The sequence below is a fragment of the Numenius arquata genome, chromosome 10 (assembly GCF_964106895.1).
Source record: "Numenius arquata chromosome 10, bNumArq3.hap1.1, whole genome shotgun sequence".
Taxonomy (NCBI): domain Eukaryota; kingdom Metazoa; phylum Chordata; class Aves; order Charadriiformes; family Scolopacidae; genus Numenius; species Numenius arquata.
The window spans coordinates 51,016,563-51,043,219 of record NC_133585.1 but is presented as its reverse complement, the minus strand read 5'-3'; the positions used below and the strand labels follow the sequence as shown (position 1 = coordinate 51,043,219).

At 39.1% G+C, this 26,657-nt stretch overlaps 1 protein-coding gene across 27 annotated transcripts in view; it reads right to left on the bottom strand.

Annotated features, from left to right (window-relative positions):
- SORBS2 (sorbin and SH3 domain containing 2) overlaps positions 1 to 26,657 on the bottom strand; it is a 181,787-nt gene that overhangs the window by 65,116 nt on the left and 90,014 nt on the right. For 10 of the 27 annotated variants that reach the window (XM_074155269.1, XM_074155271.1, XM_074155273.1 and 7 more), the window contains exons 3-6: positions 16,951 to 17,000; positions 8,002 to 8,028; positions 6,780 to 6,904; positions 5,171 to 5,788 (exon numbers count right to left, since the gene is read on the bottom strand). In XM_074155269.1, the coding sequence (XP_074011370.1) occupies positions 5,171 to 5,788; positions 6,780 to 6,904; positions 8,002 to 8,028; positions 16,951 to 16,960 (780 nt within the window). In that variant the 5' untranslated portion in view covers positions 16,961 to 17,000. Of the gene's footprint in view, positions 1 to 5,170; positions 5,789 to 6,779; positions 6,905 to 8,001; positions 8,029 to 9,614; positions 9,708 to 16,950; positions 17,001 to 26,657 lie in introns of those variants that run through there. The other 17 variants (XM_074155284.1, XM_074155287.1, XM_074155277.1 and 14 more) reach the window with 7 other exon arrangements.

Here is a 26,657-nt window from a genome sequence, read left to right as displayed (position 1 = left end):
CCCAGAAGAAAAGTGACATATGACGAGCCAAAAGATGTAGATTGATCTCTAAATAGTTAAAAAGACAGGAAATGTTGGAGACTTGAGAAAGCTAGTAAGTCTTCTGGTTTTGAACTGAGAAGATTGCCTGCATGCTTGAGAAAAGAAGGGATGGACAACACAAGAACAGATATTCAGGGTGCATCCAGAGAGCTAATAAAACTGAGTTCTTAAAGAATTAAATGTGTTGTGTTTGGCAAATAATAGCTGATTTCACCAAGCCAAATTCTTAAATAGGATGTAAAGTTATCATTCTTACAACGTGGGTAGAAGGATACTGATTCCCCACATGAAGTTTCTCAGCTTTGTAGAGTAAAACGTGGATATTCTGCCTGCTTCTAGAATTCTGTCACAGGTACAACCATCACTCTGAGAAAGAGTGGCTGAAATGGTGATTTAAAACAGCATTATTTTTAAAAACTGATGCCACCATTTAAAAAACATGGAGTGTTGGTAAACTCTAAATAGAATCATTTGGCTACTACCGATCCATATTTTTCATCGCTGTGAAAAAAAAAGAGAAGGACAAGGCTGAATGCATTCCAGTGTGCTTCAGATTAGGTTTGTTATTGTTATAGCACAAGAAATGCTAGCAGAAGTCAGGCGGATTAAATGCCAAACAAGTCCTTAATCAATTAGAATGAGGAAAAACTAGTTAGGCTACATAACTATCTCGGGTTGTGGAGCAATGCTTGAGAGAGGGAGATAGATGTCATCACAGCCTTGAACTGAATTGAAGGTCTCAAGCGCAGCTTTCTGCTGGCCCTTAGGAATGTTCACCTTCCATCAAATAGTAAAATGTCAGGCCTGAGGAGTACAGTTCCTACCCAATTCTCATGAAGTAGATGTGTGACCCCCATAAGGGTTTCAAAACCAGTCACCTATCGTTTTAATGCAAGATCTGTGGGCAGTGGTGTGAGATGGCTAATGACACCAAAGTGCTGGCCTTGCTTCAACAGTCAAGACACAGATAAGGAGACTCAGAGATAAGTGAATCAACTCATTTTGTTAATACATAGCAGAGTTTAGTAATCAACAACCAAATTACACCCATACGCTTGCACAAATGGGTAAAAATACCTCTATTTTTAATTGTTAAAAGCTGATGTCGGAATCTCCAAACTGATGCTGCAAGTGATGTTCCCATGCCCATTTTTACCTCGTAGCCCTCTTATTCTAAACTCAGAATAAGGAGGTGGAGTTCAGCCCTTGTGCAAAATCACATTGGTGATACAGAACTTAAAATGAAAATTAACGTGCTTGATTTTCTTTGCTGTCTGTCCCCAAAACATTGAAACCTGTTTTCTCTCCCTTCTACATCACCTGATGTGTTCTCAAGCCTAACAAACAGTAAGGTATTACAGAAACAATTTTTTGAATTCCAGGCTTATTTTCCTTGATTCATTTATCTACAGCTATAAGCCAAAAGAAACACTTTCATGAACATCTAGAATAGGAGTTTTTATTCCTCCAGGATACCAGGACTACACCAAGTGTTCACTCATCACGGAATTCAAATAAACAGGACAAATGTTTTGCATCCTCGGTTTTAGAGAGCAGTATCTAGAGCAAGAGGACACTTACGAGCCCAGGAACAGAATGAACATAAAAATACTACGTGTTTGTTTCAGATCTGTGTTTCAGAAGTTTGTTTCTTCATCAGTTTAGAACTTATAAGAAATTTGGACAACATAATTTACCTCCAGTAAATTATCTCAATCAGTCTCATACTAAAAAATACTAATTTCTCTGTTGAAATAGATTAGGTTATTTCTCCCATATCTGCAGTATGGTACAGAGAAGCAGCATCTCTTGAGACTGTAATAATGTAAAAAAACCCATAATATTGAGTAACTTGAATGCTTCTCTTTTCATATATACTTTTAAGGGGTTTAACCTTTCTCTGAGTAGGAGTGTTTACAAAATGTCACTTGGTGAGTCACACCACACTTCTGCTTGTGCCTCAAGTTTCAGCAGATACGCTCTGAAATGAAGTGCAAATAGGAGCACAAACATAACAAGATAGATTAAAAAACACTGCAAAATTGTTGTGCATGAACTCGGAGACCATACAAGCTCTCTCTCAACTGTACTTTTCCATACTTAGTGACATAATATAGTTATACATGTTCCCTACATGCATAGGTACCCACCCATACACAGTATTTCTCATTCATCACCTCTTAAGAAGTGATGATTGGCCAATCTTACCTCATTCTCCTCCACATCCATAAACCCAGATGCGGAGGGAGAGTTGTTTGTTTTTGTGGCACCTTTAGAAATGCCTTTGGGTTTTGAGAGTTTCTGTGGTAGCTTTGAACATTGCTGATGGGCCTGATCTACAGCCTGAGAGCATCCCTAGAGGACACAGCCTAACAAAACAACCTATGATCTGCAGATACAGAAGTATTTTAACTGCTGTACAAAATCCTGTAGAGCTTGCAAATCTAAAACAATTTAAAAAATGAAAGTACTACCATGCATAGCGTACTGAAAGCTAATTTCTCTATGTGAGAGAAATTGTGAGCTTTGCAAATACCATGAGATAAAGCGCTAAAGGGGATCATAATATTTGGCATCAATTAGAACAGTTCCAAGACTTCAACCAGAGATCTGAGTCAGGGAAGAAATCTTTTTAGACGTGTAACTGTAATCCTTTATTTCTACCTATAGCCCATGGCATCTTGGCTTTTGGACCTCACCTGATGCAGAATTTTTACACCACCTCACATGCTGCTCTGTTTTAGGTATGTATTTTAACACAGAGTTAGCAAAACTCCCCGGCTCCATGACTCGATTGTGATGCCAGGTACACCTCTTCATACTAATGCTTAGAATTTATTTCAAAGCTGAACATCAGGGAGGATTGTCAGCTGAATTTTGCAGGCAAGAGATCAATAAATGGATGCAGTTTGAAAAGCTGGCTACATTCCTTAGTGATCCCTGCAATCAACTGAAATTTTTATCGTTTTATTCAAAGAAACCCAGTTGCCAAATTTCTGATCTTTCTTCCCACACACTGAAACCAAGGAAAAGGCAGAAAAATAAGTGCAGAATTGCCAAACAAGTCGCAGCTACTTTTCTGACTTTTGTCAGCTCATAGTGAAACTAAAACAGAATCTAAAATCAAAAGAAATTGAAAAATGTGTTTTTACTTTTAAAATTCTAAAAAAAGGTAGCTAGAAGATAAATTACTTTTAGTCATTCTGATCAGAATTTATTATTTTGGATCATAATAAAGATATTTCCCCTAATTCTTGGTAGCCATCATAAAACTACTTTCTGTTTGAGAGATGCTTTGATTTAGCTGAGCATATCTAATGCATCATACTGCTAACAGGCTGAACAACTATTTTTAAGTGAAAACATCGCATAAGTTGTACTGGCCACACCTACACCTGTTCTACTGTTGACCATATCCCTTGATTCCCAGATTTAAAAAGAGCGACTCCTAAAATCTTTGTACCTACTCTATCTACCAGAAAAAGCTCTTGCTCAGCCTTCATTACGGTTTCTGACATAATTTCTTTGCTGTGGCTCTTGCTTGAACTGACCCGTTCTACTCGACAAAAATCACTAAGTAGCAAACTGGTTCTTCTCAAGGGTAAAGCAACTTGTTTTTCTCAAAACTTTTTAAATTTTATGCAGCCTAATAGAAGGGTTTAAGATGATAATTTTGTCTCTAATCTTAAGAAGGAAAAATGTGATTAATTCTGTGCTGCCGTTTGGTAATGGAGTGAATTCAAAAAGAGCACTGCAAATCGTTGCTGTATATTTCACAGAGCTTTGTTCTGACCAAAATTTTCACTTGGGGGTCGAAGTGGGGAATTGACACATTACAACTTGTAAAACTATCCTGTAGCCAATGCAGGGTCTTGTGGCTTCCACAGTAAAGACCTGGTTGAATGTGATGCTCTGAAAGAAGCACAGCCTGAGTGAGCAGATGTGTTACTACTATTGACAACAGGGCTGTCAACGGAATCCAAGTTTGCTTGAATTATTATAATTACGCTGTATTTACTTCAGAGTAGCCCCACTGATTTCAGCAGAACTAGATGAACACAAATAGGCCATGATAGGATCCTCGCTCAGACAAAGCTTTGGTGCAGATATGCCTAGACCTATAGCAATCCCTACCTCCCACGGAAGGGCTTTCACTCTCAGAGAAGCCAGTATATTGGTAGACATACTAGAATAATTAACCTTTAAAATAGAAAAGTCTTAACTTTTTTATTTTATCTACTTTAACTACTTGCTAAAGCAAAGTAGAAATGACAAAGTATTCTCTTCTTTAGCCTTGTATGTATTCGCTGCTGCTTTATTGCTCCCAGGCTACTGACCCAGTAACTTCCTGAATGGACATCAACCCTGTTCAGACTCCTCTGGTCCTATACTGTGTGCTTGATACTCCCATTTCTCCTAGGTGAGCTCAGTATAGTTAAAGAATTTTCATCTCAGTAGGTATAGGGGAAACAGAGGGACATAAAAGTTCAGTGCCTAATGATGCTTCGTGTAAAGGTGGTTGACAAAAGATTTTATCAACCCATTTTCTTTAAGAAACATGGACACAGAGGAGACAGCAGTGACTGGCCTTGCAGAAAGCACCAACTGAGAAAATATACTTTTTGGTGGCCCCAGCAAACTGGCAGAGCTGCATTTGTAGAAAGTCCCCCAACCCTTTTCCATCTATACTTGATCCTTCCAGCACCTATAGCAGCATAATGCTTTAATGCAACCTGCTCTAGAAAGAGCCGCTTATATCTTATAACACATATATATCTCTCTCTCTCACATATATATCACATATATATACCACTATACCTTATATCACTTTTATATATATATTATTTATCATCTATAATTCACTAATTTCCTAATGTGCATTTGCACTCCATAAAGTGCTCGCAGAGGAACAAAGAAGTTTACCTTCCAGCTCAGCTGGGTTTTGAGGTTTTTTTCCAATGCCTTCCAAACACTACAGGTTTTGTTCAGTTCTGTTTGAATCCATGTAACAGGTAGTTTTACCCAGAAAACACAAGGTCTAACTTTGATAATGTAAGTATAACTAAACAGAGGGTTATTAAGTGATTCATGAATGATCTAAAATAAAAGATGGAAAAATTAAATATACCACATGGCATTCTGCAGCCTGTGAAGAAGGAAGAACTGTAGACTTTTGTCCCAAATCCTTTGAAGCCATCTTTGAAGTGTCTGGAGAAACACTAGGTGGATGTTCTTGGGTTTCAGGCTCTGCTTTATTGTCAGGGATGGGAGCTATCTGAACGGAAAGAGATGCTGTGTGTTTCTCAGGCACGGGGTTACGGGCAGGTGAGACAGGCCTTTGTGGAAATACTGGCACTTCAACAGGCTTGGGCTGTTGTTGGGTATTACAATGAACGCTAATTGCTGGGTCTCGTGCCCGGGTTAATTTCAAGGTAGATACCCTACGTTTTTGAGACTGTTGCCTTTGGCCTTGATGGAGAGTAGTGCTAATACCAGCTACCGTGCTTGTGCCCGCACCGGAGACAGAGGTCAGTGGTTTAGTGATTTTTTGTGCATAGGACACACGCGTGTTAGATATTTGAAAAGACATTGTCTTCTGGACAGACTCCTCGTTAGTGTAATAGGCAGTATCTGTGGGAAGGTGTTTAGCTGGACTGGTTGTTACTGCCTGGTGATTAATTTCGTTCTTGGGATTAGTTACTCTTGCTTTCCGAAAACTTTCTTTTCTAGGGGGTGGCAGAGGTGCCTTATTTGCCAAAAGCATCCACACACAGCAAAATAACATTGAAGAAGAAACAGAAAGAAAGTATATGTTAGCAGGAGATATAACTCAGTTTGACTTTTAAATAAAGGAACTAGCAACTAGGGGCTTCATCCCAACATTGCTCAATTCAATGGACAACCAAACTGATCAGGTTCCCACCACCTTTTGCTGTGCAGGGCTGTACAGCTTGTGTTTAGAAAGCCAGATGTTCCATTTGTTCAGAGTAAACTGAGATCAGAAGGGAGCCCACAATAGTCCATTTTCTTTAAAAAAACCAATTATTATACTGAATAAAATTTATTCCTGTGAAATCATTCACAAATGTAAGTAATTTGCAAAATGTACTCCATGATCTTAGGTAACAAGCTATTATTCACAGATAACACACATATATATAACACAGAGCCTCTTAAACCTTTGAATTAAAATAGTAACAGAAACAGTATTGACGTTGGTATGTTGTTCTTTTTTTCAACAGATAAATATGTTTCCAAGTTAAGTGTTGGGGTTTTTTAGTGTGCTCTAATTATATTGTCCTGCAAAACAGGCAGAAACATTGTCTACCTTATAATTAATAAACCTTTATCCTCAAATATTATTTTGATGACCGATGCATTTCTCCGAGTATAAAATATTAATAAATACTCTTTGAAGTCTGGGAACATGCCTAGAAAGCTTTTATTTGTGTATGACCTACTTTCATTTATCTGGCTGTCTTGTTCATTGAAAGCAATTTCTGGTAATTAACCTGGAGGCATGCATCCTGTGTGGAATATTTTATCTATATTTTATTATATCTATATTTTATCTATGCAGTAAACCAGTTTGTAATGACCCATGTGAACAGATGATTCAACTATCTGGAAGACATCAGGATAATGTTCCACAGAGGTATCCCATCTATATATGCTATCCCCCAAGAACAGCCCCCACAAAGATGCCAAAGCATGAAACTTGGTGTGTTCAGTTTTACCTGAGTTGGTGATTTTTTATCCTGGAGGTTTGGCCGCACACTCCTAAAACCTTTTGCTGTAAGAGATGAACTGCCAGCATCTCCATTCAGTGCCTCTCTGCTTCCATCATTGTAAGATCTCCAAGCTTTTGTGAGGAAAAAAGAATCCAAACAGGTTTTTCTTTTGATTAGCTGATCTGTATATTGCTACCATCACAGCAACCCAGCCATTAAACAAACTGTGGATAAGTTTAGCTACTACACAACTAACATTGCCGCTGTTATCACCATGGTAGTTATAAGAACAGGGCTAAATCTGCCACTTCACGCAATATTTATCTTTAAAATTTAGAAAACTCAGCGACAATAGTGATGGTAGCAGTTTGATGTCTCCCCATGGCATTCATACAGACTATGGGTTTTAACCTTGGGGGCCTTTTTGATCGGTGCTTCAACCCCTGTGTCAAGTAGGCTGAAGTTCTTCCACAGATTCAGTTCTTGGACTTCACAGTCATGTTGGATTTTGAAAAACATCCCAGCTCATGTAAAATTAGTTGTTCACCACACTTCACCACAATACTCGATTAGTTGTTCCAATAATGCATCTGAGTTCCAAATCTGAATGACACCTCAATTTTCCAACCAACCAACCATGTTTTGTCTCTGTCCTCAGAGCTGGAAAGCCCTCGAGTGATTGTCCAAACATAGAGGGGGATACTATCCCACCTCAACAAGTTACAGATTTGAAGACAAAATATTGCAAGAGGCTGGGAAAAGTAACACGTTATGTGAGCAGGCTGCTAAGTGGGGTGGGCAGAACTTGCAATCCTGAGTGAGGGACTAAAAATGACATAGCAATTGCCAGTGAAGCTAAAGGTGGCAAATTAGCAGTCTGTATTCTCCCACACAATTCATTTTCTGACAACATATAACGTGTTACAGGAAATACTGCTTTCAAATGAGACCTGAATTTGAGGTCTTAGCCACTTGCAATTTCAGAGAATCACACAGAATCACGGAATGATATGGGGTTGGAAGGGACCTCTGGAGATCATCTAGTCCAACCCCCCACCCACAGCAGGTTGCACAGGAACGTGTTCAGGCGGGTTTTGAATTTCAGTGGTGCTTTCCTTAAAGAATGTGGACGTATGGAGTAATGAAATCAAATAAATGGAAGATTGTTATAATGCGTCCACTTACATGGTATTACACAGATGCATAAATAACACGGTGTTTTATTTACCTGAATCTGGAGACTGGGAATCAGAACCTGAAAAAGAAACATCCAATATTAATTGGCGTTAGAAATAAAAACAGGATGACACAACTTAAAAAATATGCAGGAGTCTTTTTGTTCAGTTACTTAACTCCCTCCTGTTACCTAAGCCCACCTCAGAATATTAGACTATAGGTAACTGTGCAACATTTATGGCACAAGTTCTACAGAAGGTTATAGTGTTCTGAGAGTTACTGTTATTTAATCACTGCTACTTCAGACAGCTAATAATAAACAAACATCTGCTGTGGGTTTTTTCCCAGCAAATGCTGTGAAATACTACCATCTAAAATCTAGATATCAAAAGAAATATCATTCCTTTAAGATGAGCCGTAAAGGTTTAATTCAAACCCAAGAAAGATGCCTAGAGATGCTGTCAGGATTTTCCCTCCCCCTTCACAGCAGAATGTGTGATTCTTTCTTCATCACTTCAAAGCAAAACACAGAAACTGATACATACAGACTGCCAGCACAGAATAGATCTGAAATTCTGGTGGTGTCTTGGCTTACTTGTAGATATATTAGTCTTTTTTCTCCTACAGAAAGTAAAATTACATCTCTAATGAAATTTAAAATATTTTTAATGCACAATAATTATAGTACTAAGAGTGCTCCTTATCACTAACCTTAAGTGCAACAAAGCAAGACATTAAGAGGCTTGTATTGCATGCTTAAATGATAACAATTTGTTAGAAGAGTTTCTAAGAAATAAGAATCCAATATTTTCTTAAATTTGCATACAATCTATAATCCCAGTAACCCTTCCACTATCCTTACAAAGAGTAGCAACCAAATTTTTAATTTGCTTCATAAATTCTAACAGTTCTAATTCCTGGGGATTAGTCATATTTGAAAAGATTTACAAAACAAAGACTTCATCTTGCAATTATTTTCTGGCTCATTCTTTATTCAGCTCCCTGTATTATGCTTGTTTGGTGTGAACACTGCATGCGCAGATTGGTGTAAATTAGGCTACACCACTCAAGATTCTTTACTGATTTTTACCTCCAGCTACTTGACTCACCAGTGAACCTGGGCAGCTGATATCCAGTACGATTTAATTTTGCAAAACTGGGCGTGAGTATTGCTATGAAGGGGTTCTCCTGTCTACTGAATATTCTGCATGTTTTTATTGTTTTAAACATTTTTAGGAAAACATGTTTGATAAATGGCTTCTGATGATCGTTTTGCAACATTCAGATTCTTTTTGTTTGAGATGAGTTTTTAAAGCGAGTTGCAATAAAAAAAACCGTTTGTGATAAACAAAGGCTATTTTTCACGCTATGTTATCTTGAAATAAAACAGTGGAGGTAAGGCCCAAAATACGTATCAAAGGTAAAACAAATTTATAAATAACTGATTTTTCCTGTCTCCTTAATTTTTTCTCATTAATAGCTACTAAGCACAGGTAGAGAGAAATTAAGATTGTTTTTTTATAGAGCATTGTAGAATTAACAGACCTGTCGGTGGGATAGAAAATACGGTTACCCTCGTCCTCCTTGCAGAGCAATATTGCAGGAATGCGTAAGACTAGAGAGAAGGCAGCCGGGAGGAGCATCTCCCTGGTTAGCGGGTTATACCTGAGGCCAATAGGTTTGGAGAACTCTGAACCCTCTTCACAGCTGTTAATGTGACAGACATGGCAGCACGTTTGCGAGCGCACCCACCGCTATCTGGAAGCACAAAACAATACAGAGAGCAGCCCCAGACAAAAAGAGCGAGCACATGCAACGTATCGCAGGGCGGGATATGCCAAACGTACACGAAAAATAAGCGTGCAGTTAAGGAACTGCTGCAGGAACGCGTGAATTAGCGAGTTTCGCAGATTAGCACAATACATAAAATTTCACAAGCTTTAAATAACCATAAACCTCAGAGAAAATCAGTAAAGAAAGCAATATTTAAGACTTAATCCCCTAGGGAAATATATACATTCTGTTACCTGAAAGACTGCTTAATTATAGCTAATTAGTAAAAACAAACAAGTAATCAAGATGAAGGATTAAGCATTCCAGAGTAATATTAATCAATAATCTGCACTGTAAAATCATTTCATTGTATGCATTAGAAAGACACCATTCATAAACTAAGCTTATGTTTGATCAGCTGACAAAGCGCTTTTGTTCAGTCCTTTGGCTCCTTTAAGCTCAAGAAACTAAATTAGTAAAGGATAGCATAATTTTTTTGTTGTTTTGCTGGAACATCCTTGTTCTCCCTCCCCCTCTCTTCTTTTTTACCTAATGGAAGACAAAAAAAATGTATGTCTGGAACCCAATAGCATCTCGAGGGAAAGACTAGAAATCTAAAATCACTCTGAACAATCAGAAATGGAAAAAAAATCTTTCTTCTGGATCTTGCATGACTCCTTTCTTTCCTTACTCTGCTCCTCTCTCACTTGGAGCTGTCATTCTGCTTTATAAATACTTTTTTATAAATACTTTTTTATTATTAGAAGGTAGCTTTCCCCACAATCAGCTTTTTAGCAACTCTATCACAGTTAATAAATATTCTTCCTGATTATGTTGAGCTGGAATGTTTTTCTGCTCTTCAATATAATAATTATTTTAATGTTCATTTTTGATATTACTGAAATTTCGTACAGGGCCCCACAAAGTCAAGAAGAACCACAACTACGATAGAGGCCTTAAGGGCTTTTATAGCTGTGTGCTATGTGGGGAGTTTTATAAAATTATACTCAAGGAAGACCTATTAGTAGAAAGTATTTCCCATGACAGCAGTAACTTGAGCCACAGAGACATCTTTAACCCACGTCTGCAGGAGAAGTGAGCTCCTGGTATTTCTTTGCTCATTCCAGTATTGCCCCGAAATAGCAGAGCCCTCTGGCCCCAGGTCTTGCAGGATATGCATTAAATGCATTAAATACTTGTTAACGTTGGCAAACATCAGAGCTGCTTCCCCAGGTGTGAGCGGTTCCGAGGACTCATTGCCAATGCCAAGCCTCGAGACAAAAGGCCAAATGACTTTAGTCAGCAATAGTTGAAAGCAATACATTACCCGCAATTAATTATCGGCGTTGGATGTGTGAAGCGAAGACAACGGCTATCACATCTGCACACTTGTTTTACTTTGCTTACATAAATATAGAATGGCAATGGTAATTAAAATCCCATTTTCCTTTCTTGTATTCCCTCCCCAACATACAGCAGAAGCAATTCCAAGGAGGTTTGATGATGTGCTGATATTGAGGTTCTGTTCCTATCCAAATATTGGCAGACTTTGACAGCATATTTTATTTGATTAATACAAGCTAGCAGGCAAACAATTTTATTATACTGTCACATCATTTATTCAAAGTGATGCTTTATTTATATTTTTTTCAAGCTACCTTCCTGAATTTCAGGACAAAGAAACTGAACTGGGAGGAAAGGAAGAGAAAGGGAAAACTCACGACAAATATTTCATCACTGTAACTTCAAGAAATTCTGCTTCAAGTTAATTTTTAATGTAACTGAACTGGGACAGATTTTTATTCTTGGTGGACCCATTATCTTGCAAAGTGTTTGACACGGCTTCGTACAAGATCACTAAAACAGATGTTGTAACTGGCTATATAGGTATATGCATACAACATTTACCCCTATATATAGAAGCCCATACACAAGTCTGTCCCTACAATAACATTCTCAGTGTCTGTACAAGATAATGAGTCAATTAGCACTCGATTAAGACACAACATCACAAACATACCATATTGAGTTGTGCAAAATTTCTAATTAAATACAAATGTGTGTAGGCAAGCACATATTTATGCACGAGGGACCCTATCTCCCCATCTTTGTTTGGGCCAGACTCCCATCAAGTCAAGGGCATGGTATCTGAGTGAGGATCAGAAGAACCTACACGCTGCCTTGAAGAAAAGTGGCAGTTTTCAAACTGCTTCCCTTATCTGCACAGCCTTTCACTGAATTTCACTGAATTTTTTTAGAGTTGGAAGGGACCGTATAGATCATCTAGTCCAACTCCCCTGCTGAAGCAGGATTGCTTAGAGAATGCTACTCAGGACTGCATCCAGGCGGGTCTTGAAAATCTCCAAAGAAGGGGACTCCACAACCTCCCTTATTCCAGCCTTTGTTGCTTTTTCATAGCTCCATCAAATTCTCAGCAAATACTGACTTTATTCTCCCAGATTCTTGAAGTCCAAATAATACCAAAAAGCTCTAAGTCTAGAGAATAGAGAATTCAAAAACAGTAAAGGAGGCTGAATTAATGAATCTGCTCATTTGACTATAAGCAATTAATATAGGAACAAATGAGGACACGCGAAACAATCTATACAAAATGTATGCCTAAGTAAAAAAAATTAAATGTGTGAAAATACATATACACATATGCACAATTCTCTATGGTTTTGACATGACAAATTCTTCAGGAGTGGTGGTCCTGTCTTTCTAGGTATTGTTTTAACATTGAAGCAGAGGAGACCTGAATCATCTAAGATCTGCAGGCAATAACAGAAGATGGAGTTGGGGAATAATTCACATTTAAAACAGCTGCCTCAAATGCAAGTCCAGCTCGAATCACGACTCATGGTTGGTGTCTAGGTATTATTTTGCAAGCCCTGCAAACTCATATCAAATCAGGAAAAGAGAAATAAGCATCCTTAGCAGGTACTGCAGAAAACAAAAGGGAAAGGCGAGGAAAAGATGATCTGGTGAGACACATTTCTGACAATATCTTGCAGAGCAAGGACCATATGGGGGTGAACTCCTGAACGCCAGCATCAATGTTGCAGACTTACCTTTAAAGAGAGAAAAAGAAAGAGCCACCCCCTGACTGGAAAAGACAGGCGAGGTGATAGCTTGCCCTCCAGCTAGGAGGACATGTGTATGCGTGTACGCATCCTAAGGCTCTTCACCATGAGGCTCCGGATGCTCTCTTCCTCTTGTTACCTCACCTTTCAGCTCCTCTCCCTTTGTCAACTCCCCTCCTACGATTTTTCTCTTCAGCGTTTTCTCCCTTCCTCACTTTTCCTCACTTCTTTCTCTCTCTCTCTCTCTATCTCTTTCTCTCCACAAATACCTACTTTAACCCTTTTCCCCTTAAGTCCACCATCCCAGCAACTGCTCCCTCTACACCAGACAGCATCACCCTGAGCGAGCTGCATCTCTATTCGACAAATAGTCTCTTGGTCAGGTCCTGCTCCTGCCATTCATTCCATGCCTGGACCCCAGGGTTGAGGGTCTCCTGGGATAGTCCTGGGGGGGATCCTGGTCAAGAGAGGCTCTTGTGCCTCCCTCCATTCCTTGGGAGGCCTTAATTTGGGTTCCTGGCTGCCCCTGTGCGCCTCGGGGCTTATGGAGATGGACTTTTGATGGCTCCTGTGATGGGCCTGGGAGTAGCCCGGCAGGGCAGGATATGACCTGGGCTTCCCCTCTTGCCACACTTTCTCCCAGCTCCTTGGTGGGTTTGCAGAGGAGCTTCTATCACATAACCCAATGGTGACTGCACAGGTGAACCTACTATTTGGTTCTTTGATGCTGCTTAATTACAACAAATAATGATTAAAGAAGGAAATTTTTTGCAGAATGTCTGCAGCATTCAAGCCCACCTAATTTGCTTTAACGATCTAAAAGTGGCTTCACAATCTATTCAGGGACTCTGCAGGGACCCAAGAATTTCTATTCTTGTCTCCCAGACAAAATGTAAGAGATTAGTGCATGTGATGACTTCCATTAATAATTTTAACAAACACAAAATATTTGCAGTCTTCCAGAACTGCATACTTTTCACTCTTGGCTGCTCTTTATGTACTTCATCTCCTGCAAATAGCTAACTTGTTTAATAAATTTAAAATTGGATGCATTTACCAAGAATTATCTGTGTGAAACTCAGCCAAAATATTTATGGATGGACACTAAGAATCTGTTTTAGCATATTAATTTGTATCCATTCATTATTCCTCAATGCAATTACCTCCCCCCCAAGATCAGCTACGCATGCACATATATAGTATGGAAAATAACATTTATCCTGTGTTTTAAGCTGATGTGAGCTGCATGGGTAGCTCGGGTTTTCTGTGACTTAGTTTCTCAAAATGTCTCACCAAGTTAAGGATGCTCATCAAATCTGTAAAGTACTTGAAGACTTTTTGATGAAAAGCCCTATATATAGTTTAAAATATTACTCTGTTGATGACTGCTTAGTCTGGGTTTAAAAAGGCACACATTCTGTTAGAATACTATTTTTAAATTATGACAGCATTTGAACACCGAAAGGACTATGAGCCAAAGTACCTTTGGTCCTTCTGAAAACCTCCCCTATATCTTACATGTAATTCTTTGCTTTTGCAAACATGTTTCATTGCCTTATGCTGTTGAACGTTCCTTCCTAACATGTGGTACAGAATTAACATCAAATGCTAAAAAATCCCTCCCATATATGGTAGAGTATTGAAAACCAAAGCTCTTCAAAACATTTTCTCTGTAGACAAAAATATCTTCCGCAGGGTTTGCTGAGACAGGCTGCCAAGTCTGCAGCCACAGGGAACACTGGATTAGAGGAGCCCACTCCAAGCAATAGATTTACTTTTTCTTTTTAAAGCTCCATATAAGCAAGCTTTGCCACTTCAGCAGTTACTGGCACCAAACTAGAGTGCTCATTTATCAGCATAAGTAATTATGAAATGCATTTTTTTAAAACAAACCAGTGGCAAATCACTAGTATCTGATAACTACTAATTGCATCATGCAAAAATTCCTGTTATAAAGCAGTGATATATCTATTAAATAAATACTAAAAGAACTGCGGCACTCATTTTATGTTCAAAGACAACATAGTGGAAAAAAAGGAGAAAACGGGAAGGAGAAAACGGGAAGGAGAAAACGGGAAGGAGAAAACGGGAAGGAGAAAACGGGAAGGAGAAAACGGGAAGGAGAAAAAGAAGAAAACTAGACCAGAACACCATGGAACACTGTTTCCGCCTCAATCACTCTCTCCCTTAGTAAAGTGATGCTTTATGTACACATATGAGCAAGATGTTCACTTTTACACCCTAATCACCGGATTTTATATTTTTTTACAGTCAGGAAAAATCTGCATCAATAGAACCGACAAGAAGTACCACATTATTTGGTAAATACCTCCTTTTAGTGCAGCTGATAACATGCACATTAATATCAAGAGTACGCAAGATGAAAAAAGTTTTCACTGTGTAAATGCAGAGTAGATTAAAGTTCAGCTTAGAATGATGATACCCTTAAGTAACTGGAAAGGATTTCAGGTGTGTTCAGGCCTTTTAAGTCGGTTTTCAGGGCTACTGTGTGATGAGAAGACTCCCAATCCCCAGTAGAAGACACTCAGCCACATAGATTACTTAAATCTTACATCTATTTCTCTTGAGAATTTCTAGCTTGCATGAAAAATCTTAGTACAACGTAGAACCGAGTCATACTTCAGCACTGCGGTAGCACAAACTGGCAATTTACTGCTCTGACACTATCCAAAGTTTTCAAAGTAGAAGCTATCAATTGACATCTGTCATATAATCCTAACTCCTGTGACTGCAAAGCGCAATGTAACCCCAGTCAACTGTACGATGATTAGCTGAGTTACTTCTGAAATTACAGTTCTGTTAAGCAACCAGTATTTCAGTACTACTTAATTATACAGACCAACATGGCTAGAAAAGACATCTTCACTAAAAATCCAAGAGGATAGGACACATTTCAAACAGTATGTCCATAAATGAAAAACACACCACCCTGGTTAGCGTCGGTAAAATAATTAAGGGGAAAAAAACCCACAAAAGCAACTGAGAATTTTCATTTCTCCTGCTAATTATATTTACAAATGTAGTGGTTTCAAGTAAGCCAATAAATTACAACTTTGTACTAAAAAATTGGTCCAAGAACCTTGTCCCACTGGGTTCCAGTTATTGTCTGAGATAACGGGAAGCCAGGAAGGCTGATTAATGCAGTGGTCTAGGCAATGGCAGCCTATCCCATGGAAAAGATAATCCCTTTGATTTAGAGTGTGCTGCTCAAACACCCAAACTGGCTTCAAGGGTAGCTCAGGTCCTTAGGTCCCACAGCACACATTTTCTTTATTTCAAGATGTCACGTCAGTTGTCATGGTGCAGCCCTACTGTCAATGACAAAACCAACCAGTTTGGAAAGGATGGGGATGTCTATGCGTGTGCCACAGTTAATCTGCAAACCAGGCAGAGGGTATGGAGTATAAAGAGTAGACTGCAACTGAAAATTTACACCTTAGTGAGGCCAGGATTTAACCCATCTGTTTTCGAGAGGCCCCTTCCCACTCCCAGTAAAACCAGCAGCACTATCTATTGGCTTCGATGATCCAGGAGCAAACATTAGGACATTGTCACAGATCATGAAGATCCTACAGAGTATTTCATTTGGTCAATACATCTATTCCAGCCGCTTGAGAGAAAATACAAATCCCTCCAAATGTGAAATAGTTGTCCTCATCTGATTATGCAAGCTTAGCTAATAATACAGGGGAGTATTTATATGCCCCTTAATTTAAGGAGAGTAGAGAATGAAAACAAAGCATTTTTAAAGCATGTGCACTTTCACAGGAAAATGTAATGCTTTAACAACACTTTTCCTTAGCTGTTACGTCCTCTTACTACATATTTTTACATAAAACATACACATACAAAACTGATACTTATAACTTAAGCACAGAAAGCTAAACATGCACGTATACTCCACATATCCATATATATCCATACATAGAAAGACATGTATGTAAATTTTATATATGGAATATAAACACACATAAGCACACATACCTTTAAAATATCTTGCTTAATTTGAGTTCAGCACCAACTAAAGTACAATTTGTTCCCAAAAATTTAAATAAATTTGGGACCTTCTCTGTGTACTAAACAACACATTAAGAGTAAAGAAAAATCTGACAGAAGCAGCGTACCTGTGTTCATTTTGACACTGGAGGGTTTGCTATAAAAGTCTTCAGATTTCCTGTGGAAAATAAAACCATCTATTAATTTGCACAAGACAAGAATGTGAGGTACAAAATGGCAGCAGGACTTCTTGGAGGGGCGGAGAGTCACCGTGATACAAATGACAGTCCAATTTTAACACAGCTTTAATTACGTTGGTACTGCTTGTCCTTCCAAAGTTAAAGATGAGCTGTCGCTTCCATTATAAGCTACTCTGTTTTCCAGGGTTTAGTATCTCTGTTGTAAACATTTGCTCTGGGATAAAAAACTAGCGATTGACTTTTGGTCTTGAAACTATAAACTAATAATTACTCCCGTACAGGAATGGGGAAATATTTTTAAAGGGTTGCTTATAAGCTTTGTTCACTCCTTTGTGCAAACAGAAAGATACAAAGAGTAGATCTCAGAATATTTTTTCAAGCAGCCAAGGGTACCAGGTCTTTTTCAGCGATTTATAAGCAGGAGATGTAGCTGTTTTCATCCAGTGATTTAATGACACTCTTGATGTTGCTCACTGTATCGCCATGCATAGAATCAGGACACGTGTCCTAGAATCCACAGGAATCCATTTCAAAACTCCAGATGGAGTCAACAGGTAGGGAATCACATCACTATACATCAATGCGCTTTTTAAAGGTAATAATTTGGACCAAAATCATGTCAAAAGCACACAAAGTTTGACTCTCTTTAGTCAGACATCCCAACTATATACAGTACTTACAAACAAATAGTAAAACCCCACAAAACCAAACTACAGCTGTAGAAAAAGCACAACATCCAACATTAACAGGCAACTTCAACCTACTGGTGGTAGGACAACCTACTGGTGTCACGGGACAAACTAGAAAATATCTTCCATCTACTGCCAGTTTATGTCACAGCTTTATCTTAGGATCAGAAGATTTAATACCTCTTCTGTTCAGGCTCTTTTAGAGGTACAAAGATAAATGCAGAAGAGGTTGGCATTCTGCATTCTGGCCAATCTCAGCTGTATCGTTACATATTCGCTACCCACGATAATTTACTTTATCTAGTGGGCAGACACACTGGAGGCCAAAATACTGAGGGCTAAAAAAAGTCATTCTCCCTCTGAACTGTTCCCACATCAAGGTCAGGAAAAAGAAAAGGGAAAAAAAAAATAATCAGCATTTTAAATGTAATACAGCTTAAAAAAATAAATTAAAAATATAAACTGCCTGACTACATTGGAATAAGTTGGAAGGTATGCATGAGGGACCCTTTTTATAATGGGAGATTCAAGATAATGTTTAATACAAGTAAACAAAGTATCAAAACAGAATTCCAGCTCAACTCAACAGGAATCCTGAATCAACTATACCTCTTAGAGAACATGTATATTGCTGTATTCTCTTTTATTCATAATGAGGGCAGATTCCCCACTGCTTGGAAAACTTACTGCTTTTCAGAAACTATCCCAACTCTGCTGCAGAGAGTCACAAATTATTCAGTCAGTTTTGGGACAAAAAAGATGCACGTTAAACTTCTTGAGATCTATGGAAATAGATCTGTGGCAGTGAATATAGTTTTATTACATTCTTTTTATGCTGCAGCTATCAGCAAACTACCTCTGAGAATTTCTACAAGATCTTTTAAAAATTAAGGCAAATTCTGTGGTGTTCATTTTTTTGATAAATGTCCTCAACTGGAATTTTGGATTTCAATCACAGCTATGGAATATTCTTAAAATTTCAAATTCCTGCACTGTTTTCAGGCTGCTGAAGGAGACACCATTTTCAAGCCTTCTTTTAGCTTGGAACTGAATCGCTGATGGTACCGCACACAAGCTATGAAACGCAACATGATATTTATTTTCAGACCCAACAAGTACAGAACTCTTGGAACATTGCAGAGCCAAAACGACTTCTAGCAGGTGGCTTCGATATTTTTACATAAAGCGTGCTTAACTCTTACTCCAGTTTTAACAGACAACACTCAATTTTAGCACTACGGCTTTGTCCTCCTAAGAGCTTTTCTATCTGAACAGCTTCGGCTGCTGACACTCAGTGAGGGATTGCACACAAATCATGAACATTTCCGCACTAATCTCATTTTGCCGAAAAACAAACGAGTCTTGCATCCCTAGAAAGTAGGCATGTAAATAAGGCAATATAAATCACACTCATGCAAACAGTAAGCCTTGCATTTAATACTCAAATTATTTGGAATTCTCTGCTTCGACGGAGCTGAAGTACCATTCAAACACTTAATGATACCAGCAGTAGGATCCAAACAAATGCAATGAACTTAACAGGCATATGCCTGAAAGCATTTACCCAGCATTGTTTCATGCAGTCTTTAAGATCCTTACTTCAACAAAGGAGGGGAAGTGGAGAAAGAGGGGAGCAAAGGCCTTTATTTGCTTTGTACTTTTGTTCCTACTTCAGCGCCTCCTGAAAATTGTTCTTTGTGAATGGGTTTGGCAGAAGCTCTAATCCTAGAACGGTTCGGGTTGGAAGGGATCTTAAAGATCACTCAGTTCCAACCCCCCTGCCATGGGCAGAGACACCTCCCACTAGACCAGGTTGCTCAAAGCCCCGTCCAACCTGGCCTTGGAGAGATAGAGACCCCTGGCAGAGGCGAGATAAGTGTTCCACTGGAAGCATCGGACACTCTTCACTGCCAAAAAGGTGCCGAACGATCAGCTAAGACACTCAGCTCCTTGACAGCGAATGCTGCGATGGAAGGAATGCCTGTAATTACTGTGCAGACACAGCACTACTGGAAGGCATGAGTTTGCAAAATCACTGCTCTTCAGTTACCCACATCAGGCAGGTTTTCCACTAAGCTCAAACCTGCTCTGAGGTGGTGAGGTAAAAGAACACCAAGTTTAACCGCATGCCTAACTGTGGTAGAGGGAGATCCGGGATCAATCTTCACGGCATCCTTCTATGGTTGGCTTCATCTAGCAGAGGTAACACAGCAGGAACTGAGTGACCGCGCTGATGCACAAACATGGGTCTGTCAGGTTGAATACAGCACCAGTTACCATTGCCATGGTTTCACTAAATACAGGATATATATCACTGTGTTACTTCTTGATAACTCCTGATATTTCTCGATAACGCCACAAAGATTACCTCAGCTCAGCTATACTTTGCACGGAGAGAGGCTTTAGAAAAGCTTTGTGGGAATCTCATCGACACCTGCTCTATTTTCTCCAAGAGACCCTGATAGCTTGTTGTGGTTGCTTCTCCTGTTCCTGATAAGTTCCAAAGTGTGGGGTGCTGCAGGAAGCCATGCTGTCACCCCTTCTGTTCCACATTGATAAGGAGCTATAAAAAGGGTTAGTGAGAAGTCAAGAAAGGTTTCCCCGCCCTCAGTTTATTCATGAATACAAGATATGTCTTTACTGTTAGAGGTTTCACTCCATTATTGATCAGATGTTAGAGCACCTACAGCCATAAGGCAGGAGCTCCAGCATCATCCTACCTTCCAACATCCACATCCAACCAAACATCAACTAAATAAATACTACTAAATGAGTAATAACATGCTATTACCTGCTTGCACCTCATTCAAAGGTGAAAAGATAATCATTGTTAATAAGCATAATCCATAACTGCCTAAGGATAGAGACCATCAGAAGTTAGAACATGCTCTCCATGTAAAGTTCTGGAAAGAACTGGGAGGTAAAGGAAAGGAGATATATTTTTTTTAAGCACATTTAGAAACTCAAAAAATTATCATCACAGCTTTATTGGTAACTTAATATGTTGCAAATTCTTAAATGCCACATAGGAGTATCAGATCAAAGGCACTCAAGCTCATGGATAACTTTGGGGGTCCTTCTGCCTCCTGCTCTGTAGCCATGGAGTCTAGACCCCTTGGAAATCCCAGGCCTGCTAGTTGCATTGCCAGTCGAGAGGGCAAACTCCAGAACACCAGTTGCCTACTTGCTTATGCTCACAGTTATAGTACAGGCATTCTTGGTGCCGAGTACTGCAGGGGAAACTGTGAGTTTGACTTGAACCAACTAAATGTTTTCCCTCAGGGTATTCAAGACAACTTTTATAAGATGACAGAGATCAACCAAAAGCGTTAATGGATTAATGACTTTTTTCAACAGATTCTAAGTTACCCGTTATATACTGCGTGGCATTTCACAAAAATATAGTATCAAAATTAGGTTTAAAATGTAATTTTCTGATACAATATTTGGATTCATTTTAAAGCTAATTCTAGTATGTGCTCTTTACAGTTACCGTCCTTTGTAATGAACTCTACCCCAAGGACCTTTGGTGAGAAGAGCCATTGGCTTGCAATACAGAGTGCAGATGGATCAACAGCAGGATAGATGTGTGTGATCTGGAAAATGATGGATTTTCATTTTCTTAGGTAGACAGCAGTACGCAGATATTTGGAGAGGACAGGAGCTTTCCAGATTTGCATGAGGAGTGTCAGACTTACATTAATGTTGTTTGCCAGTTTCACAGTTTGAGCTACAGACATTAACCTACTTGAGAAAATATCTGCAAAATTAAGGAGCCAAATCAGTCGGTGACTTTACTCCAAGGATTATTCATTCAGTCAGTTTAAACATGGCAGGTGATCTACAAACACATATATATTACCAGGGAGGATTTTATATTCTAATTTGCATGTGGTAGTAAAATCTTTTAACCCAAATCACTAAGAGTCTGGAGAACATTCCTGGTCTCTGCAACATACTTTATATGCCAACTTATACATTCAGTCAAGGAGGGAGAAAAAAAAAAAAAAAGTGTGACGCATTAGTTCTGGAAAACAGTGAAGCCGACTATTTTATTTCTCACAGTTTTTAAAAGAAGCTGTTTCAGATGTTTAGCTGTAACAGGACGCCTATGGCAATGAGAGCTTGACAGACCACGAAATGTTTAAATTGTGGCAACAGTGACTCACATGAAGAAACAACTTCCAGAGCTTCCTTGGGAGCAGAGGTCTCCCTGCTGAGCCCTTAGGCAGAAGGAAGGCGCATATGCAAATGTACTGTTTGTATGAAAAAACATTTGATGGAGCATTGGTAGATGTGCTTATAATAAAACATTGAGAAGGTTCCATATTTCAATTTCATTGACATGCAACAACAAGACAACAAAATAGCAGGGAGCCTGTATGAAGATCGAACCCAGCAAGGCATACACAGAGCACATACTTAAGCACATGCTTTCTGTAGGCCCCCAAGACCCATTTCAATGCTTAATGTTAAATATAAGCATAAATACTGTTTGCCCCAGATCACATTGCCTCACCCTATAAGTAGCTGAATACTCTGGTTCCAATTGAAGTGTTTTCAGATGGACAAAGAACAAAATACAGGCAGTCAACTGCCATCATGGTTTCTGTGATTTTTAACTTTCAAATTTTTCTCACAGGATTGTGAAGATATCCTCATGTTAAGTGCAGTGTCATCATACATGTGTTACTTACACACATCATCTGCAAATGAACTGATCGGGTCATTAAACAATTGGGATGTCTGAATAACTTGTACATGGCCATAAACTTCTACTGGAACGCAACAGATAGGTCACATCGTAGTCAGCTGCACATGCATGATCAGGGAAATCTGTCATAGAATCATAGAATCGTCTAGGTTGGAAGGGACCTTTAAGATCATCTAGGCCAACCGTCAACCTAACTCTGCTAAAAACCATCACTAAACCATGTCACTAAGCACTATGTCTACCTGTTTTTTAAATACCTCCAGGGATGGTGCCTCAACCACTTCCCTGGGCAGCCCATTCCAAGGCTTAATAATCCTTTCAGTGTAAAAATTTTTCCTCATCTCCAATCTGAACCTCCCTTGGTGCAACTTGAGGCCATTTCCTCTTGTCCTATCGCCTGTGATTTGGGAGAAGAGACCAACCTCCGCCCCTCTACAACCTCCTTTCAGGTAGTTGTCCCTATAACAGCTCTGTTTACTGCATCATCCAGGGAAATATAAAATACTAGGAGACAATATCTGGGCTGCAAAGAGCATGAGTTGGTTTAACTGACCAGGAGAATCTGAGATCTGTGTTTGCAGAGATTCTTTCAGAAGTAGGAAGGGGATGGTTAGTCACCCTGCTAGATCTGTCGGGAAATTTTGGTTATGAGTGATATTCTAGTGGAAAACAGATGATTTCTGAGCAGTGTGGAAAGGCAGCAGAACAGGAGTGGACATTGGATTTATGATGTTTGCCAAGTTGTAATTAGGAATAAAAACGTGAAGCTATTCCAACTGCCTACAGTATTATTAACAAAGGTAGGTGGATATCTAACTTATGACATATAAGACATATAAGCCTACTTCCCTTAGCAAATAACAATATTAACATTGTTATTCAAGATCTTGTCTTGAAAATCACAAGAGGTTCTAGTTCCCATGAGCACGAGCTCAAAGAGCATCGGGTACAGGAGAATCCATCGCAGGAATCCGTGGCTGATCATTCACTACAAACTCGTCAAGGGATTGGGCATAACTGGAGGAAGTAAAAGGACAATTCCGGCACAAGAACTACTATTAAACATTTCATTTATCTTAAAGGCAAGTTGAAAATCACAAGGTAGTTTCTACCCGTGACAGTCGTTAAGGTCTGGAGCACTTTTACTGGAAGTGCTGTGGTCAAACTTAAGAGCCCGAACTTGAGAAGTGTATGTGAAAAACGTGGCTGTGTGAAGGCAGGGGAATAAATCTGATGGCACAAGAACCATGTTCCTGGACCTTGAACTCTTCTCCTAATGTCATTTTTCTGAGAATGCCATAAATGCAAGATTAAGAGAAACTGGTATTACCTCCTCCTTTCCCTCTGTTTCTTCATAAAATTGAGAAAATTAACTAAGTATCTGGGGAGGGAGAAAAGCAAAGACTACATGTTTCTAAACTGAAGGTTCCTTACAGCAATCTTTGTTACTGCACACAGCACCAGCAGAAAAAATCCAAAGACTGGTATTTAAATTGGTATCAACTTAAAAGTTAGTCTCTCTAGAAAAAAAACTTCAAGCTTAAAATTTCTCCTGTTGTAGCATGATTTTTACCAGATATGTATTCTTTTGACTAGCTATATACTGAAACACAAGTCAAATGTCTGCACTTAGTTCTAAATGGGTACTTGCTGTCACCTCAAAATACCTCTCGGATCCTTCAATATCAGAACATTTTCCTAAAATGTAACTGCAAGTATAAGAGGATACCAAGAAAGCTGCTCAAGCTGACAACATTCTGTACATTTTACTGGTTATTTTTACAGCTGTAAAAAGGAGGAGGAGGACAAACTGCTGCTTTTATATTTTGCAACTCCTTAAAGCTCTACCACTAGAGAAAATTTTAATAATAATTCCAATCGTGCTTGTGGTGTTTGTGATTTTTTCTATTATTTTTTATTGCTTAAATATAAAAAAAAAAAAAAGAAAAGTCCCATTAACTGCTAACTGCAATTCCCATTTCTTTCCCCTTTTTCCAGGCATCTGCCACTATTTTTAATAATATAAAATTGTTGATTTCTAGCTGTTAGTGGTGGTTACCTTTATTCCCTTCTTTTGTCTTCCTCCTTTGCAGTTGTTTTACAGGAATTGTGTTTGTTCAAATTAACTCATTCTGTAGGCTGGAAATTATTTAAGATTACTCTATGAGACCATGTCACTAAAATAGATATTGCAGCAGATTAGTGTCCACAGACAGAATGTGTTCAAGACCAGGCTGGAGGTGTTCAAGGCCAGGCTGGATGGGGCTTTGAGCAACCTGGTCTGGTGGGAGGTGTCCCTGCCCATGGCAGGGGGGTTGGAACTGGGTGGTCTTTAAGGTCCCTTCCAACCTGAACCATTCTATGATTCTATGTTAATTAAAAAACCCTCCACCTTCAAGACAGAGTGCCCAAAGCTCATATGCATCTTGTCAGGCAAACTTAGACATACCAGGTGCAGAAATGAGCCCCTGTCAGGTAGCCAGAGCCCATCCAGGAGACAGATGCCTGTGGCATGCATTTCCATATGACTTCATGTTGGGATGGGTAGCAAAGGGCACAGGTGCCCTGCATCTGCTCAGGCACAGATGCTCAGGAAGAGATTTCAACATCTGGAACCCCAGAAGATGATGGTGTTCTTTGTGTCCCCTAGCTTAATACTCCAGTATACACAACCTGCCCAATTTTCTCCCTAGTGGAACAGGGAACTGTGTAGCACTAGCAACACACCAGTAAGACTCATCAAGAGTCACAGCTGCCTTTTGGAAGAGTGAGTTCTTTCAGTTTCGTTAAGACTTCGGTACCTCAATACCTAAATGACTCAGCATTTAGAGGCTTCAAAGCAAGTCAAATGCTATAAACTTCTACCTTCCCTCCATGCTATAAAGCCTGCCTTGTACCATGCTGTTTATCTCGTTAACTCGTAGCACATGTTGCCATTTCTGAAGAATCTTAGCATTGCTTTGCATAACTGTAGTCCCATTAGAGACTTAACCGTTTACAGCAAAGAAGATATTTAGTAGCAGGAATACTACGTGCTCTTAAAAGAAAGCAAAACTCCTTACGTACAACACATGTAAACCCGAACAAGCAGCTTTGCAAGCTTGCATTTGTTATGTTTTGCTGGTACTATATTTTGCCCTTTCCCAAGGGGCACAATCACCGATTTTCATTTCGAACAGCTTCACTCCCCTTCTCCATATAACACACATGAAAATAATCCAACTTCTACTGTGTACAACACCGGTTCGTGCACTGTACTCTCAGCTGGTTTCATACCTAATGAGGTCCAACATTCCTCAATGCTACATACAACAAAGCCCCTACAATTCTTCCTAATATAAATAGCCAGGAAAATAACTATTAACCATTATAACCGGGAGCACAGTTAAACTCACATAATTAAGAACTGTTAATATTAGCTACCTGTTCCTACTAACTGAATTTCAAAAGTTCTAGAGGTTTGGTTAATTTTCAAAAATTGGATGCTTATCTTTCTCTCTTCTCTCAATTCTTAATTATGCATCTGCACATTTAGAGATTTCTGCTACTGAGTTCATCCTTTACCGATGCTACAGCAAGTCAGGAATAGTGAAACATTAAAACTCACCAAGGTTAAGAGTCATTGTATAGGAATAATTGGGAAAAAAGGCATACAAAAAGGCACAGTCTTCACAGAAACGTGGGAAGAAAACAAATAATTTTTAAATTGGGAAAAAGATGACAGCATTTGGCAGAAACGGTTGGAAAGAGAATAAGCAAGCACAGGAGAAAGCAGAATGATACTGCCTGATATCTGAGGGGCTGAGAAATGACTCAAAGGCAAATGTGAATCTACAGAGCAACTCGCAAACCCTCTTAAGAACATGAAGGAAAAAATATAATAGTTCTTTTCCCTATGCCTTTCATGCAATTGCACCTTGAAATTATATTAAATTGTCAATGCATTTTTAAAAATAGATTGCTGAGAATTCTATTAGTGATATCCAGTTATCTGGCAATTTTAATTCCAAAGGTGGACTGCTCTGGCATTCTTGGCTCTGATCATGAAGCAGGAGACACCAAGATAATCTGGAAAACTTGAGGACCTTGAAAAAAAACCTAAATCAGGCTTTGAAAGGAAAGTGGAATCTGTGTATACAGCAGCAGAGAGACTATCAGGCCCCTGACTGATGGTTATCAGATCCTGTTGCTGAAAACCACGCATGGGAAAAGGTCCCATCTTCTCAGGACTG